This window comes from Taudactylus pleione, unplaced genomic scaffold (assembly GCF_031769625.1).
Source record: "Taudactylus pleione unplaced genomic scaffold, aTauple2 ptg000391l, whole genome shotgun sequence".
Lineage (NCBI taxonomy): Eukaryota > Metazoa > Chordata > Amphibia > Anura > Myobatrachidae > Taudactylus > Taudactylus pleione.
The window spans coordinates 8,095,164-8,109,021 of NW_028284792.1; the positions used below are offsets into that span (position 1 = coordinate 8,095,164).

Here is a 13,858-nt window from a genome sequence, read left to right on the forward strand (position 1 = left end):
TGCTGGGAAGGTCAGGCATCGCAACCGCCACCACACTTGGACTCTCCTTGGGGATTTGTGATATCTTCTTAGAACGCACAGTTCTTCGCTGTGCTTTTGCCAGCTTAACTCGTTTGATTATTTTAGCGGGAGGAGGGCTTCCATCGTCATGTGAAGCTGAACCACTAGTCATGAACATAGGGAAAGATCTTAGCCGTTCCTTGCCACTCCGTGTCGTAAATGGCTTATTGGCAAGTTTACGTTTCTCTTTAGATGATTTAAATGTTTTTTTCAAGGTCATTTTCCTGAACTTTGTCATTTGGGATTGTATGTGCCCTTTACTATGACATTGGGCATCGGCCTTGGCAGACAACGTTGATGGCATGTTATCGTCTATGTCATGACTAGTGGCAGCAGCTTCAGCACTAGGAGGAAGTGGTTCTTGATCTTTCCCTATTTTATTTTTATCGGAGAAAGTTTGGTCCTCCATTTATGTTATATTGATATATACGTGCGGCTAAGGCGCACACAAACACAGAAAATAATTTTTTATTTTTGTTGGAGACTAGTGCACTTTGTGGGTTACACCACCCTTTAAGAAATGAGCCAGCTGGCCCTTTACTTATGGGACACAGGTGCACGCTTGGCACTACTTTGTTGATGCACGTGCGGCTACTGCGCACACAATTCACAAACACAGAAAAAATATTTTTTTTTTTAGCACTTGGGGGGAGCACCCCTGATGGACAGAGCACCCCCTGGACAGCACTACAGCACCCCTTTAGGACTGGGACACTGCACAGGACTTTGGAGTGGACACAGCCCCTATGGACAACTGACTGCACAACACAGTCCAGCCAGCCCCTATGGACTTTGAAGTAGTGGACACAGCCCCTATTAACAACAGCAGCACAGCACAACAAAGCCAGCCTCTATGGACTTTGAAGTAGTGGACACAGCCCCTATGGACAACAGCAGCACAGCGCAGCACAGCACAGCACAACACTACTCTGCACTACACTACACTACACTACACAGCCCAGCCAGCCCTAACGCCCACCCTCCCTCTTCACTGTCCACAGCCGAGTGAGAAAATGGCGCCGACGCGGGTACCTTATATAGGATCCAAAACCCGCGAGACTCGGAAGGCGGGATTATGACGTTTTGCCTCGATTTCAGAATCCGAGTCAGGCGGGAAAAGTCGAGCCTGACTCGGATCGGACTCGGATCGGGGGGGCTCGGGGGGGTTCGGATTTCAGAAATCCGAACCCGCTCACCCCTAATCAGAACACCATCATTCAGATTTCTTAATATTTTACATTTTATATTACACATAAATCATACATACATATAACATAAGAACATTATATTCTTAAAAGCTTAAGATATATTACTGACACAATTCTATACGAAAAAATAAATAAATAAATTCTATGAGGTTACAAATGCCAAGTGACTAAAAATCCACAGCAGTTGTTAAACAAGAAAAAAATTTTTTGTTTGCTACTATATATTTTTAGTCTCACCACTGTGAGAGTTTTAGAAGCAAAGTTTCTGTAAGATAAACTGACGTGCTGGATGGAAAGGATCCTCCTAGAATACATGTTTTATGAGTTGCTGCTCCAATTTGAATATATAGAAGTTGCAATATTAGAACATCTTTAGCCCATATATGCTTTTCCAAGGTGATCAGTGTAACTCCGGTTGGGCATTTTACTCACAGTCCCACAGACCACAGCCCAGGGAGGGACCAGGAACTTAGCCTGCTTTGTGGTCACGTCTCCTCTGCCACTTTGAGATCTTAGTATGCATCAAGGTAATCCAGCTCCGGGCACTCTCCGGCCAGGCACCACCTCCGTCTCTCTGGGTCACCACTCCACCAAAGTGCACAGTCCACCATTAAATAAAGATCGTTTCCAATCAATAAAGAGGGCTACAGATGTCACTCAGCAAAAGTCCTTTTGTAAGTCACAGGTAATTCTCTAACATGTTTCGCTCCATCAACGGGGGCTTTATCACTAATGTGAGGAATTGGTGCTCAACATTAAGTCCATTTTTTAAGTCCATCTGTGGAACAATAGCAACCATGGTGGTGTACAAGACACTGTCAGGAGCTGGCACATGAATCTAAACTTGTTTACTGTTAGACCCTCACCTCTATATTCCACAGACCCCAAAGGAGCCAAATACATTCAGTTTAAAATTAACAAAGCTTATAAGAGAGCTTAATACAAATAAACACTGAAATCAGAACCACATTAAAAGTGGAGAGCGAACAGAAACAGGATGGGGGCAGTGTAGAAATGGGCAATCGGCGATCCTGAAACAATGTTCCAGAACGATGCGGGATCACCATGTCATAGACAGAAAGTAAATTAGGAAAATACTGATCTGTCCAGAAATCAATATTATTTTGACACAGGAGCGGAGAAACTGTACCTTCCATAGGGTATGTCAGCGCCTACGGGCGCAGACCATGGGCATTTCAGTCCTTGCACAGTCAGACACACATATGTACACAAGGAAAGGACTTTGCAGCAGCATTTGCATAAAGTCACAGATGGGCGACCACCAATAGACACATACACCAACATGGCTGCACCCGACTCAGAATCAGGTCCCGTGACTCCAGAATAGATTTAAAAAAAAAAAGTGATGTATCGGACATGGATATCGATGTTTTGGGAATATTGAAATCAATGCCCATCTCTAGCGCAGTGTCCCCTGCAGTGTACAACCGTCACAATCAATCCAGAGCCATTAGAATGACAGGACCCTCCTCCACCTTGATGTTCTTGAGGACATTGGGAATCACCAGAACTGGAGGAAAGAGATACTCAGATGGCACCACCAAGAAGTCTACATGGCGCCCACCAGGACTGCCTGAGGATCACTGGTCCTTGTCCCATATAGCTGAACTTTGTGTTTCAGCCTAGAGGCCAACAGGTCCTCCTCTGGCACACCCCACTGCTCTACAAACTAACCGAACACCTCTGTGTGTAGAGGCCACTCCCTGAGATGAATGGTGGGCTGATTTAAATAATTGGCTTCCCATTATTCCAGATCTGGGATGAAGCCCACAACTATCACCATGATGTACTTCGCTACCAAGTGAAAACTCTTAGGGGTAAATTTACTAAAGTGAGAGTTTTTAGAAGGGAGTTTTAGAAGAGATGTTGTGCATAGCAACCAATCAGATTCTAGCTATTATGTTCAGTATCAGTATGTATTACCAGACGCTGGAAGCCCGGCAGGGGTAAAGATCCCGACAGCGAATTTCGGTAAGTAATACTAACCCTACCCCCCCCAACATTTATGAGAAGGCAACCTTTGCCCAGAACAAAAATCCATGCAGGCAAAGACCCAGTGTTACCACTCACCAACCAAGGAGACTGGAATTCTTTCTCGCAATGGTTCAGTGTCTCACGGACAGGATACAAGCCTGGTAAAAATATATATAACAAGCGCTGAATAAAAGTAAGAGAGACAAAATTGTAAAAGATAATAATGATGTTTACAGCCCTTTTGGGGTAGTGTGATGGAGCGGGTTGGAGGAAATGGGGACGCTATTTCCGTGTCCACACAAGGGTTCCAAATCTTTGGCTTGGTGAGTGTTGGTCTAAAACTTTCCCTACCTCTAAATCTGCCTGTCCTCGCAGACCGGGGATCTCTGCCAGCAAGATAGCATTCAACCGGGACGCCGCTTGATGACGTCAGACGCCCGGACCTCGTGTGGTACGCGGATGGTTCTCCCAGACGGCTTCCTTCCGCTTTGCTCCTCACTTGTACCAACGCGTTTCACGCCAATGTCGGCGCTTTGTCAAGGATAGCTAACATTTAACCCTTCCCTTCCCTCCCTCCCCCCCCCCCCCCCGTTTTATACAGCGCAGATTATTGTTTTTATTTTAGGATACAAGCCTGGCTGATGTGGTGTTGGTTCAGTCTCACTGAAGTGAGCAACTGATTGCAAAAGACTTCGGGAGGAACGGGCTTCCAGCGAGATTCCACTCATGACTATCATGCTAGGATCTGCGTCTGAAGAGTCCGTGAATGGAAAATGGCAAAGAGAACATCCTTGAAGCAAGAAACCACAAATGGTTTTAATGGTTTTAACCAGCCAGGCAATATGGCCACCCTCCCATTTACTCAAATCTTCAGGAGCAAACAGGTACTCCAAAAATCAAAGCAATGTGATACCTGATACCTTCTATCAGGCTTCTGTCATGCCTCCTCAAGAACTTGGTCAAGTGGCATATGGACTGTCTGATTTTTTTAACTTTTAAGCAAAGACACAGAGGGAACACCAGTTCTACTATATCATCAAAGTACAATGTCTGGCCTCTTGGAAGCAACAGCTGGACCTTTCAGTTATGAATCTTCCTGAACCTTGTTCTCCTCCACCAGAGAGACATTCAAAAGAGGTTTCCCCTGGAAAGTCACCTGCAAAGAACCTTGGCTCTAGCGGGGGGCTTCTAGCTAGTCTCACAAAATCTGTTTAGTGAAGAGGCCATTAATGCCATATTCTTCTGCTATAGCACAACTTTGGTTCCTGATATGTGGAACCAGGGGAGGAGGGGTTATTTGGTCTAATGGGGACCCCGCTGAAGTGAATGAAGATGACCCTGGGGCCTGTGAACCAGTTCTGTGCTGGACCAAGGGCATGATGCAAAGGTGACCGCAGAAGTGCCCGCATCGATTGGCAGTTTCCTGCCTGCAACTTTAAGCAAAGACCACTACAAAGTCCTTCCTTTATGTACATCAGTGTGTCTGACTGTGCAAGGACTGAGACGCCTACTATCAGCGTCCATACACGCTGTAATACCAATTGGTGTGTCTTTAAACGCACCATCGAAACTTGCACCACGCAAGTGCAGTTTCTCTGTCAGAGTATGGCCTCCTATGTGAGTGGTTTAATGTCTATGTATGCAACCAGTTCACAGACATGCTGGCAATACTCCCATAACATAACATGCTCATAAGACGGACCATCTCTGAGTGTATGCAAAGACACCTCACTCTCACTGCTCAGGAAAACTGCCTACACTTCTCCATGCTTGCATCTGAAATTGAAATTGCAACTCTGTATGGACATAAATGGGATGCATGCACGGTAGCAAACAAATTTGTACACTATGTATGACATAAGCAGCAAGTGAGACAGGTTCTCCAATTCCACCTATGCAAATCCCAGTCCTCATTGCACAAGTCATGCAGCAGCCGCCTGGCTCCTGGCAGCCCTGAGGCAAATTGGCACAGCACCTGGAACAGGTACAGTATAAGCACCACAGACTCTACATTGGATCAGGAAGTGGAATATATTTTCAAACATAGTTGAGAAAGAACAACATAAACACAAAACACTGCAGAACACAATCAAATACAAAGAATGAAGCAACATAGAAACAAGCCTCTAATCTGTCAAAAGTACAACTGTGCACAACAGCATCCTGTCCATTCCCTTTTCACACAGTTGTGGAAGATGGCTGCATCAGGCAAAGAGGGGGCAGGTACCAAGGGATTGTTCCTGCTGAGGAGGAGAAAGCCTACCTCCCCCCCAGAAATGCTCCATTCCTTACGGCGAAGACCTTGCCCAGAGCTATACTGATGCAGAAGATGTTTGGTTCCACAGCGAGGTGCAGACATAGTATAAGTGCCCCCACTAACCAAAGGTCCAGCCCTGCCAAACAGTGCACCAGGGGGTGGGGGTAGAGACCACAGCAAGCTCTGTCTGAATGAAAGTTAAAGAGATGGGGCTGCACTGAAGTTTCAGAGGCAGCTTACAGTGCGTGGTCCCAGAATGCGACAGCAAACATTCGCGACCAGACGTCATCACCCAAAGATACCTAGTCTCCAAATAGCAGGGGTGTCCCAGTCTCTGCCGTTTGGGGCACTCCTGTCTGGCCCCCTCCAACACGAGAACTCTGCAAATAGGTTAAAAAGCAGAAAAGGAAAAGAAAAATTACAAATCTGCTCCAGCAGATAAATCAATGGTGTCCACTCCATTGGAAGATAAAATAAACAGAATCCGATTGGTTCCTTTAGACTTCATGGGATGAAGAGGGGAGGGTCTAGCAGCAAAAATTTTAGATTGATGCGTCAGTTCACCACAGAAACCTCTACATCACCATGGTTGCCAATGCCACCCAGAATATATGTGAGAGAAAAAGAAATTATAAATATAGTAACATATTCAACTTTAAAAAAGACATAAGCCTGTACCTGGTAATTTTCAGTTCCCAGTTAAAATCTAAATGTAAAAGCTGTGCATCTATGGAACTCTAAGAGACTTTACATTTTTGAAAACATATTACAGGTTGAGCCTCCCATATCCAAATATACCAAAATACGGAATAATTTTGGCCTGACTAAGATAGTGAAACCTTTGATTTTTGATGGTTCAATATACACAAACTTTGTCTCAGGCACAAATTATTAAAAATATTGTATAAAATTACCTTCAGGCTGTGTGTATAAGGTGTATATGAAACATTAATGAATTTCATGTATGTACACAAACTTTGCTTGAGCCACAAAAATATCGAAAATATTGTATACAATTGCCTGCAGGCTGTGTGTATAAGGTGTATATAATACATAAATGCATTCTGTGTGTATATTGGGGTCCCATTCCCAAGATATTTCATTATGATATGCAAATATTCCAAAATTCCATTATCCAAAATAACCCTGGTCCCAAGCATTTTGGATATGGGAGACTCAACCTGTATAGGAACCTAACTAGAACATGTTTCCAAAAAAATGTCATTCCTGACCCTGTATCATGCATTAGAAATGATGCTGTGAATTCAGGTCCACTTTATTTCTGTTTGCCCTGTGTACCAAGACAACAAGCTCATCCTAAATATTCCCATACAAGCCATATAAAACTAAAAGTTTAGAATAAAAATTAAGCAGACGATCTTAATGCCATGCATGTATTACCTGATCAAGACCAGCGACAATCTGTTCCATTTCAGATGTGCTCACTAGTCCGGCTTTTTCCAAGGCTTTTACGTATGCCTGACTTCCTCTGATATCAGCTGACCACATCCTCTTGTCATATGACACTGAAGAATTGAACATTTCCATGATTGGGTCTATGCTACCAACAAATCTGCCACCCCAAAGCTTATCTCCCTGAAATAATAAAAACAAACACTTGTAGCAAAGAGAACAATAACCAAATAATATTGCGAAAAATATATAAATATATATATATATATATATTATAACTTGTTATGAAGAGACATACAATGAGAAGAGCATGAGAATGAATGTGATGGAGCAGATACGAACATGATGGTCAATTGATTAGTAGCCGTAAAATAACCTGAAAGTAACAGGCAAGTTCTGAAAACAAATTCTAAATACTATTTTACATTCAGTCTATACTTACCAAGGCCTAATTACAATGTTAGTCCCCCCGATATTACAGGTATCTCCAACTCTTGGATCTATTCAGAGATTGTGGAGTAGAGGCCCACTTTCACCACCAAGTGAATGTAAATGGTGTCATAGGAGAGGACCACATCACGATTTCCATTATTCAAGAGTGGAACAATTCAGTTAAACTTATTGATATATTCATTCAAATACACACAATACTTACCAATAATAACCTAACATTGGTGTTATACTTACTACACTTTGAACACTTGCCTGTCTTGTGGTCTCATGTTTGTTTTCTAGATCAGTTGCTGACAAGGATCACAAAGTAGGAGCTGCCATCTTAAACTATTCACAAAATGTTTATTATATATATATATATATATATATATATATATATATATATATTAGCACATTGAGGGTTTGTTGTTTGTATTTGTGAAAGTAATAAAGGACCTGATTCTGATATGCAATTAAACCTGATAGCTTACGTACATATTCAATGTTTGGGGGTCCGCACAAGCGTAGTACTCGTTCTGCTTCTGTCCAGAACGGGTCCTGCATAAATGTTCGCAGTCCTCGATAGCCGGAGCATGATTGACATGCTGCAGCTTTTGGGGGGGGGCAGAGTGGGGAAAGCGAACGGGACAGCCGTAAAAAACTGGGGCGCGTCACCCCAATTTTGTAAGCGTGCCAAGCCCAGGGTCTGCGTTGTCAGACGCAGACTTCCTGGACCTGGCAGAGGGGTTGCCAACAGCAGGGCTGAGTATGCTTTGGACGGCAAAGGTGATCCAAAGTAGTGTTTATGGATGCTGCACTCAGATCACAGATGCAGCAGGAAGTGTCTATTTCCTACACACATCTCCTGCTGCATTTACATTTTAATTGGATGGTATTGCACAGCCGCTTCCTTGTGCCTCTGTAATACCATCCACATCGGAATCAGGACCGGAGATGGATATAAAGCAGAAACAAGTAACTGGGCACCTGGACAAACCATGTTACAATGCACTGGGTGCAAATACATACATTTTTTTTGCATGCAAGGTAAATACTGGCTGCTTCTGCATGTAGCCCACAAATGCTGGACAGCTTTATTTTTACACTGAAATTCAGATGTCAGTTTGGACACACTCCTCTTTCAAATCTAAATATCTGCATATTTTAAATCTGCCCCACTTGCATTGCAACATGGTTTTACAAAGGTGCACAGTTACTTGCTCTTTCTTGATTTATTCCCAACTCAGCATCAGGCCCTATAAGTGTAGGACAGAAGAATGAGATATAGTTTACTCCTAGTCAGGAAATTCTAATGCTGTATCATATAAAATTCATTTTCCTTCCAGCCTCGATCGCATTGAACTTGATGTAGGTCCTTTCGGCAGTGACTCAGCCTCTTGCCCTCTGACAGTACATCTGGGACCCTCTTGCTGGCCTGGTTTGGTAAATGCCTATTACCTTTAAGGTGCTGCAAGGTGCAGAGGCTGTTCGATGAAAGTGGTGTATATGCAATAAGTAACTGCTAAGACCACGGCACCCCACGGTAGCTTATCTCATACATTTTACTAATGTTTTCAATCTAGTACAACATATGCAAACAGGTCTGAAAATAAAACCCACTATTACAATGTCACCAGACCATACCACTCGTGTTTTTTGTGGTACAATATTGTGAAACTCTCAAGGCAATACTTTTACTGAGAGAGGATATAACTAAAGGGAGGAAGTGATTTATATATAAAACATTGTTCTGACATCATAGTATTTTTCATTGGACCACATTAGTGTCAACATTGTCTCTAAATACAAAATAATTTACATGTGGAATTTATTCTATTTTTATTTTAAACACCTGATCATTATTGCTACTGCTTAGTTCCGATCAGATTTCTTCCATTAAATAAAGACAATATCCTGCACTGTAAACCAAGTGGCCTAGTACACAGCCAGAACATCATGTGCTATTGCAAAACTTTCAGCAAGTTCAATGAAAAACAGACTTCAATTAATGAATTTAGTACATCAAAGACAGACATTACAGCTCACATGACCAACACCTATTGTGTAAGACTGGTCACAGGACATGCTGGGCACTGGTGCAATTACTGCTGTCCAAACTGTATCAGGTTCCAAATAATGTAGCAATATCAAAAGTAAATATATAGATGTTAGCACACTGATGAATTTGGATAATTATGGGATGACAAAATTGGCAGTTATAACATTACCAAATTGATTAACTCTTCCATACTCTTGATAGAGCACACTCCACTACATGTGCTTACTTATATTTAATCCTAGTGCAGAACTCCGATACATAAACCCCTCTTCTAGATTTTTCAAGCAGTGAAAAGCGTGGAGAAGTTGCCCATAGTAACCATCAGCTCCTAACTATTATTTTATAAAATGTACTTGATAAATGATTGGTTGCTATGGGAAATTCACACCTTATATATGTGCCTTGTACAAATTATTATGACCATTTGTGTGTGTACATATACAAAAATTCTGTAATTGTAAGGGAGATATTTTATTGTAGTCATGCTCAGTATTCCCATAAATTAAAAAAAAACGAAAAAAAAAAGTTGGTTGCTTCACAATTCCATAACACCTAGATTTGAGTGACTGGCTACCGAATTCTACAGCCACTATAGTTGTCAGTAAAAAAACAAAAACAAAGCACCATTCATTTCAGCATCAATTAAAGTAGATGACAACAAAACATTATTATAATTGTAGACTTAACTTGATTGTAAAATAAGCCTATATCACTTTAAAAAAAGAAAAAGTGCAAATAGTGTACTAATTCCCAAATGTAGAGCCGTATACATTTTGAAAGGCAGCAGGCTACGCATCGGAGGTTTTAGGATCTTTTATTCTTTTTACTAGAATACAGTGAAGTGGTTAGGAGTCATTCATGTGTGTAAATTTTCCAGGTGCTTGCCACTAGTCACAACACATAAGGCCCCCATACGGGATATAGTAATGAGGCCCGACAAGCGATTTAAGATTGGCTTAGAAATACCGACGCCTATCTTAATCCCGACACCGGAACACAGAAGGACACCTAGCCGAACGATGCAAATCCGGGGCGTCCTTAGTGTTAGCTGAGGGGGGAGGGTGGAGTGTTAGGTTTTGGGGGGTGGGAGGTTAGGGTTAGACACTCCTAGGGGGGAGGGGTGGGTTGGGTTAGGCACCACTGGGGGGGGGTATGGTTAGGCACTATGGGGGGGAAGGTTAGGTTTAGGCTCGAACGGGGATGGTTAGGGTGTGGGGTGACGACGGTCAGGCTACAAGAAGGGAGGGTTAGGGGGAGAAGGTAAGTATACTTACCAACCATCGGGATGCCGCTGTTGGTATTGTGACAGGAGGCATCCCGACAGCCGCCATTACATACTGATTCCCCCCCATACACCAGCAACGGATGGCCGCATTCCTGCAGTCCTGGGTTGCAGGATCTGTGAAATCCAACATGTTGATTGCCGATCACGTTCAAAATATAATAGTGATTTGCAAATCGGTGAAATTTAACATGGAGAATTTCACTGATCCTCCGACGAATCGTGGATCATCAATGGCCGCCAGTCGACATTTCCGACCGGCGGATCAGTGTTTCCAATCTGATCGCAGGATCCCTCAACCTGTCGGTAGGTGTATGGGGGGCTTAAAGACAGACAGCATGGCTTTCCATATTATCACTACAGTGTACAATAAATATTGATGAAAACACAGATCACAGCACAGAATGATCATTCATCAAATCAAAGGGTGTGGAGTAATTAGTACCCCATTATTCAACCCAAGAGGAGCCCCAGCGAAAGTGATCATAAGGACTCCCTCCACCAAAAGTAAGCAGAATTGTATCTCAAGCTACAATGGCTGACACCATCTGAAGCTGGGGTTTACTATCAGGGGATCTAGCTTGATACATTGGAAAAGACTGCAACCTCCCTTCTAAAAAATGGGTCCTGTGGTAATTTGCAATACTAAGCTGAAGCCAGGAGATATATGTAATATCTCCTACGTACAGCTCAAAACTGAACATAAAAAAGGATCAGGATTTCCATTACAGGCAGTCATTACTAGTTCTTTTTAAAGGGCGATTCAATGGAGATGCACAAAGCATAATGTTTCTGCAAATGTGTTTAGATAACAGATATGTGAATATAAAGTTGCACACTCCCATTTGGCTTTTAGAAGTGCCTTAGTGCAGGTCCATTGTACCAACCTTTGCAGGGTTAAAAGGCCTATTAAAGAACTATAAGATTGACTTGAAAGTATTTTAATTGTCACTTTTGGACATCTAATTTAGTGGCAACTTTTTATTTAACACCTAAAATACTGCCTTTAGGAGCTTCATTCATGTCCCTGTAAGATAAAAAAATGTATACATTTATATCTAATGCATGAAAGGAGGCCTGAAAATGGAAACCATTGTTCCCAATGACCCAATGCTACATGCTTTCTGAGCATCTTTCCGAATTCTGCCTACTCCATTCATTTGCATTTACATGAAGAGAGCTTGTTGTCGCAACCTACTGTCCATGTGCGTAAAGCTGCAACTGACAACTATATTGTCAACTCATTTGACTTGATTCGTAATAACACTTTTTACAGCTAAACAGAGGGCCTGATTCAGACCCGGTCGCAAGCGCTGAGCGTTCACAACCGGGTCGATGGTGGCCCACAGCGCATGCGCACGATGGAGCCGACTCAATTGTGCGCATGCGCGAGACCCGAATAGCAACGGGCAATCCGTTGCTCCGGGTCTCGCACCAAAGGGGGCGTGCTGTCGATGTTGACGTGACGGCTGAGGAAGTCCGCCTCCCAATTGAGGACTCCGGGGTTGAAGATCGCCGAGATCGCTGGAATCTGGCACTCCGCCCAAGCAAGGATGCGAGACACCTCCGACATCGCAGCCCGACTGCGAGTTCCTCCCTGGTGGTTGATGTACGCCACCGTGGTGGCGTTGTCAGACTGAACTTGAACCGCCCTTCCTTGAAGATCGGTGCCGGACGACTGCAGGGCCCTATACACCGCCCGCAGTTCCAGGATGTTGATGGGGAGAAGTGCTTCTTCCGCAGACCAATGACCCTGAAGTGACAACGAGCTTGTCACTGCCCCCCAACCCCGGAGACTGGCATCTGTTTTGAGCAGAACCCAGTCCGGGATCCAAAATGGGCGCCCCTCGACCAGATGAGCTGTCTGAAGCCACCAAGCCAAAGACTGCCGCACCTCCGGGGACAACACCAGCATCTGCGAGTGGATCCGGTGAGGTAACCCGTTCCATTCCCTGCAGCGGCCGTGGATGGAACTGGGCAAATTCCACCATGTCGAATGCCGACACCATGGACCCCAGAACTCTCATAGCCGAATGGACCGACAGGCGGCAACTGCTCAGGCAACTGTGTATACGCAGCTCCGGAGTCAGGAAGATCCTTTGCTGACGAGAATCTAGCAGGGCTCCCAAATGAACCATCCGCTGTTATGGAATCAGGGAGGACTTTCTCCAATTTATCAACCACCCGTGCGCTTGCAGACAAGCGATCTTCAGGTGGAGATGTTGAAGCAGTACCTCCGGGGAGCTCGCCAGCAAAAGGAGGTCGTCCAGATATGGCAGAAGCCTTACATTCTGGTTCTGAAGATGTGCGGCCATGATTGCATCACTTTGGTGAATACCCTTGGTGCCGTGAAGAGGCTAAAGGGTAGCGCGCGGAACTGATAATGATGCTGAAGGATAGCGAACCTCAGATACCGCTGGTGCGAAGGTGCTATCGGAACATGGAGGTAGGCATCCTGGATATCCAGGGAGACCATATAATCCCCAGGTTCCATCGCCAGAATGATGGAACGTAACGTTTCCATCCTGAATTTGGGAACTCTGGGAAATTTGTTCAGAGACTTCAAATTGAGGATAGGGCGATAGAACCATTGGGTTTCTGCACCACAAACAGAGTAGAGTAGTACCCCGTCCCTCATTGTGAATGAGGAACGGGAACAATGACCCCTGCTTTCAGCAAGGACTCTATAGCCTCCTGAATCTGTAAAGCCTTGGTTTTGTCCTGAGAAGGACTCGTGCAGAAAAACTGGTGGGGCGGTCTGTGCCGAAAAGACAGGGCGTACCCCTGGGAGACCACTTCTCGAACCCAGGCATCCGTGGTGGTATTGTGCCAGCACTGGGCAAATTGAAGAAGTCGGCCTCCCACTCTGGGGTCCCCCAGAGGGAGGCCTGTCCCATCAGGCAGAAGGTTTATCTTCCTGTTTGGAAGAAGGACGCCTGGCACTCCAGGCCTGCTTCTTGGGCTTCGAGGCTGTCTTAGTCGCCGACTGCCTCGGGAAGGACTGACCCTTGGCCTTTCCCTGAACCCGAAAGGACCGAAAGGCTGAGCTCCTCACCTTAGCCGATGCTGAAGCCGAAGGGAGGAAGGCACACTTTGATTTAGCCAGAGTATCCACTATTTTATCCAAATGTGGACCAAATAGCAACTCTCCA

At 44.2% G+C, this 13,858-nt stretch overlaps 1 protein-coding gene across 1 annotated transcript in view; it reads right to left on the minus strand.

The window, feature by feature from the left end:
- Nucleotides 1-13,858, minus strand: part of ASL (argininosuccinate lyase) — an 81,047-nt gene that overhangs the window by 55,066 nt on the left and 12,123 nt on the right. Inside the window, exon 3 of the mRNA XM_088445944.1 lies at nucleotides 6,922-7,116. Coding sequence (XP_088302070.1) covers nucleotides 6,922-7,116 — 195 coding nt within the window. The remainder of the gene's footprint in view (nucleotides 1-6,921; nucleotides 7,117-13,858) is intronic.